At 46.5% G+C, this 4,979-nt stretch overlaps 1 protein-coding gene across 1 annotated transcript in view; it reads left to right on the top strand.

The window, feature by feature from the left end:
- Window positions 1-3,859: 3,859 nt before the first annotated feature.
- Window positions 3,860-4,979, top strand: part of LOC109546313 (transmembrane ascorbate-dependent reductase CYB561) — a gene marked incomplete at its 5' end in the record, with an annotated part of 11,222 nt that continues 10,102 nt past the window's right edge. Inside the window, 3 exon segments of the mRNA XM_048662882.1 lie at window positions 3,860-4,083; window positions 4,156-4,364; window positions 4,434-4,603. Of these exon segments, the coding sequence (XP_048518839.1) occupies window positions 3,860-4,083; window positions 4,156-4,364; window positions 4,434-4,603 (603 nt within the window).

The following is a 4,979-nucleotide window of genomic DNA, read 5'->3' as shown; positions in this document are numbered from 1 at the left end:
GTCTTGACTGCAAAATATGAACAAATTCTTACTTATTTCATAAACAAAACAATCTTTTCATGCTGATTTTGGGCAAATCAGGTCCATTTTCTCAATCGATAATTTGAAAAATTGCGCATTTCCTCAGTGGGGTCGATCTACTAAAGGTTTCTGAGATAATTTGCTAATTGAACCGATTTTTTTCCAATTCAGGACATTTTCGGTCTATCGATACTCCGAGAAATCGATCAGTTTCTCAGTGCTGACGGCTTGGAAAGCGTTCTAATTGCAAAATCAAGACAACCTGATCCTGATCTATTGCAAACAAGAACATTTCTCAATCGACACTCCGAGAAATCGATAAGTTTCTCAGGGTAACTGTTTTGAATACCAACTACACATCGTTCGGGACATTCGACTTTCTGTTTCGTACAGTTTTTCTCCACAAAATCTTTCTCAGTCAACATTTTGAGCAATTTTGCTCCAATTTCTCAGAAGACAAAACACAATCGCCTTTTCTCCTTTCGCTGGCGCAAAATTTCTCAATCGACGCCTCGAGAAATCCTCCTCGATTCCGCGGCGGACGAAACACGCCAGAAACGCACCATCACTAATCAAATATTGGCGGAACGAATTAGCGTGGATCCGCATTGTTCTTCCACATAAAAATAAACGATTACTCGCAGCTTCGCACTTTTCGAAGCCAACAGTCTTCGGTCGCGTCTAATAATATTCTCCAGTGGTTGATCGATGTTTCTCAACACGATCCGAAGCTAATTTTCGAGCGAAAATCATGTGCATTGCGCTGTTCTGCATGAGGGGAACGAACACCATCACAGTCTACAAGCCATGCCCTTGTCCGAATCACATCAAAAGGTATTCAGCTTCAGCAACAGCTTCAGCTTCTGCTTCAGCTTCGGCTTCAGCTTCATCTTCATTTGCTTCAGTCTGTGGCTGCTGCTGCCTCTTCACTGATCGTCTGTTTTTCATTTTATGTAAGAGTTCCAAGATAACGAACGGCAGATTTTCGGTGATTGTTTGCCCGCATTGAAATGCACGTGAATGCGGCATTCGGTTGTTTTTCCGACCGAAAATTGTGCCGTCAGAGATAAGAATCGCGTGAGAAACTGGGCGAAAATCACGCGTCCGTTTCAGAGTGTTTGATTGGGAGCATCAGCCCATTTGGGCTGATTGATTGGATTTGAACGCGCACAACTTCCAAATTGGTGGGGGTTTTTTTCGGAAACTTTTTTCGGCCCAAAAACGGCAGTTGAAAGTTCCGGCAGCGGCGGAAACTCGCTTTGGATCCCGCGGAAAGTTTTACTCGAATCCAACGAGAGCAAGTTGGGCAAAAAAAATCCCAAACTGACACTAAACAAATGAATAGTTTCATCGCCTTTGCCTTAGAAATCGATAACTCCAACAAAACTGCCAATAACTTCCAAACGAATGAAGCTAGCAACTGGAAACTTTTCGAGCCAGCGCCAGAAACTCGCTTTGGATCTCGTGGAAAGTTTCACTTGAATCCAACAAGAGGAAGTCGTGCAAAAAAATTCACAAACTGACACAAAGCAAATGAACAGTTTCATCGCCTTTGCCTTAAAAATCGATAAGTCCAACAAAACTGCCAACAACTTCCAAATGAATAAAGCTAGCAACTGGGAACTTTTCGAGCCAGCGCCAGAAACTCGCTTTGGATCTCGCAGAAAGTTTCACTCGAATCCAAAAGAGCAAGTTGGGCAAAAAAATTCCCAAACTGACACAAAGCAAATGAACAGTTTGAACGCTTTTGTCTTAAAAATCGATAACTCCAACAAAACTGCAAACAACTTCCAAATGAATAAAGCTAGCAACTGGAAACTTTTCGAGCCAGCGCCAGAAACTCGCTTTGGATCTCGCGGAAAGTTTCACTCGAATCCAAAAGAGCAAGTTGGGCAAAAAATTCCCAAACTGACACAAAGCAAATGAACAGTTTGAACGCTTTTGTCTTAAAAATCGATAACTCCAACAAAACTGCAAACAACTTCCAAATGAATAAAGCTAGCAACTGGAAACTTTTCGAGCCAGCGCCAGAAACTCGCTTTGAATCTCGCGGAAAGTTTCACTCGAATCCAACAAGATCAAGTAGGGCAAAAAAATTCCCAAACTGACACAAAGCAAATTAACAGTTTCATCGCCTTTGCCTTAAAAATCGATAACTCCAACAAAACTGCCAACAACTTCCAAATGAATAAAGCGAGCAACTGGAAACTTTTCGAGCCAGCGCCGGAAGCTCGCTTTGAATCTCGCGGAAAGTTTCACTCGAATCCAACAAGATCAAGTTGGGCAAAAAAATTCCCAAACTGACACTAAACAAAAGAACAGTTTGAACGCCTTTGCCTTAAAAATCGATAACTCCAACAAAACTGCCAACAACTTCCAACTAAATAAAGCTAGCAACTTGAAACTTTTCGGGCGAGCGCCGGAAACTCGCTTTGGATCTTGCGGAAAGTTTCACTCGAATCCAAAAGAGCAAGTTGGGCAAAAAATTCCCAAACTGACACAAAGCAAATGAACAGTTTGAACGCCTTTGCCTTAAAAATCGATAACTCCAACAAAACTGCCAACAACTTCCAAATGAATAAAGCTAGCAACTGGAAGTTTTTCGAGCCAGCGCCAGAAACTCGCTTTGGATCTCGCAGAAAGTTTCACTCGAATCCAACATGAGAAAATTGGGCAAAAAAATTCCCAAACTGATACTAAACAAATGAACAGTTTGAACGCCTTTGCCGTAAAAATCGATAACTCCAACAAAACTGCCAACAACTTCCAAACGAATAAAGCTAGCAACTGGAAACTTCAAGCAAGCGGCAGAAACTCGCTTTGGATCTCGCAGAAAGTTTCACTCGAATCCAATAAGAGGAACTCGGGCAAAAAAATTCACAAACTTACACTAAGCAAATGAACAGTTTCATCGCCTTTGCCTTAAAAATCGATAACTCCAACAAAACTGCCAACAACTTCCAAATAAATAAAGCTAGCAACTGAAAGCTTTTTCAGCTTTCTCCTGAAACTCCGTTTTAAACCCAACGAGCCGCAGGCTAAGAAAAAAATTCCCAAACTCACACAAAGCAAATGAACAGTTCGAACTTCATTGCCTTCAACATCGACAACACCAGCAAAACTGCCCAGAACTTCCCAAACAATGAAGTTCACAACTCACAACTTTCTCTGCGGGCACGGTAGGCGCCAGTGTAGACTCGCAGAAAGTCTCACTCAAATCCAACAGGGAGAAGTTGGGGGAAAAAATTTGAGCAGTTTGAGCCACAACTCCAACAAACCTGCCAATAAGTTCCAACCAAATGCAGTTATCTCCCGGAAACTTTTCCTGCGGCCCGCAGAACCTCCACTGCAAACTCCCAGAAAGTTTCAGCCGAATCCAACTGGAGGAAGTTGGATTAAAAAATTCCCCAACCGCACACTAGGGAAACGAGTAGTTTGCGCCTCCCCGGCGAAACTTCATGGTCCCTCCATCATCCCTTCATCCTCCCATAACTCGAGCAAGAAGCTTAATTGAACCTCACTAGTTAAAGATGCGCAAAAAATTGAATCCCTTTGCCAGATCAAAGCCTCAGCTCCCCAGAAAGGCGGGTGAAGTGAAGTTTCTTCACTGATCCCCCGAGGGAACTTCCTGTTGAACCCCCACAGCTCCTCCCTGCCCACTTTGGCCCCACAGCTCCTTCCCTCGCTGGGCAATGATTGGCAACAGCGCCTCTCGCTCCCTACTAGGGGACTGCTGGGGAACTTTCCCGGTTTTCCTCCTCCTGGGGAGTGGGGCACAGCCCCTACTCCCACCAGGGACCCTCCACGCTTATCTAACTTCAGTTTCTCTGGTTTTCAGCCATCGGCACTACGAGGACGACAACGAATGGGGCTGCGGCAGCTGGCTGGAGTACACCTTAGTGGTGGTGCTGTCCAGCGTTCTCCTACTGGGCTCCCTAGGGCTGACCCTCTTCTGGGTCATTCAATATAGGGGCGGGTTCGCGTGGCGCGAGGACCCCAAACGCCAGTTCAACCTGCACCCTGTTCTGATGGTGGCCGGCTTCATCACGTTCAGCGGCTTCTGTAAGTGCCGCAGCGCCGCCCCATCGGGGGCCTACCGCATTAAAACGCCGCCCATTTGATCGCTCTTTGCAGCGGTGCTCCTCTACAGGATCTGCCGATGCTGTAGGCGCATCTACGTCAAGTTGCTGCACACCGTGTTCCACGCTTTGGCCATTCCGTGCGTCGCCCTCGGGTTCTTGTCCGTGCTGGACTCGCACAATTTGGCCCAGCCGCCCATTCCGAACTTCTACTCGCTGCACAGCTGGATCGGATTGGTCACGATGGGCCTGTTCGCCATCCAGGTAGCCAATCAGCGCGCTCCATGCGCAGGCGGCGGTTGCTGACCGAACCGGTTCTTCTGTCGGTTTCAGTTTGTCGTCGGCTTCTTCAGCTTCCTGATTCTGCTGTGCTGCGAAGGGGCGACCGCAGGGTTCAGGGCGGCGCTGGTGCCGATTCATGCGTCCTTCGGACTGACCACCTTCGTGTTGGCCATTGCCGCCTCGGTCACGGGGTTGACCGAAAAGGCCCTGTTCACACTGGGGTAAGTACTGATTGAACCGCCCCCGTACGTGAATGTCCTTGGGACCTTGGCATGCGGTTGGAAGGTTTGAGGAGGAAACTCGTGCTCCTCGCAGCTCAGTTTTTGGGTTTGGTATGAGGTTTTGACGAGAATTTTGGGTTGCGTTGTGAAAAACCGCACGATTTTGCAACTTTTTCGTCCCTTTGGGACCAGTTTCGCAGAAAGTTTGCGTAATAATACGAAGTTGCATGCGTTGGCCGTGCGGTAAGCAATGCGGTAAGCGGTGCGGTAAGCGGTGCGGTAAGCGGTGCGGCTTTTTTTTAAGGAAAGTTGAGTGTAGTTTGTTTCAAACCCCCGGAAAACATGTCATTTGGGCAGTTTTTAAGGTGATTTCTGG

The sequence above is a fragment of the Dendroctonus ponderosae genome, unplaced genomic scaffold (assembly GCF_020466585.1).
Source record: "Dendroctonus ponderosae isolate FM_Combo_2020 unplaced genomic scaffold, Dpon_F_20191213v2 Dpon_F_20191213_12, whole genome shotgun sequence".
Classification (NCBI taxonomy): Eukaryota; Metazoa; Arthropoda; class Insecta; order Coleoptera; family Curculionidae; genus Dendroctonus; species Dendroctonus ponderosae.
The sequence above is the reverse complement of the archived record's forward strand: the minus strand, read 5'-3'. Positions and strand labels throughout refer to the sequence as shown.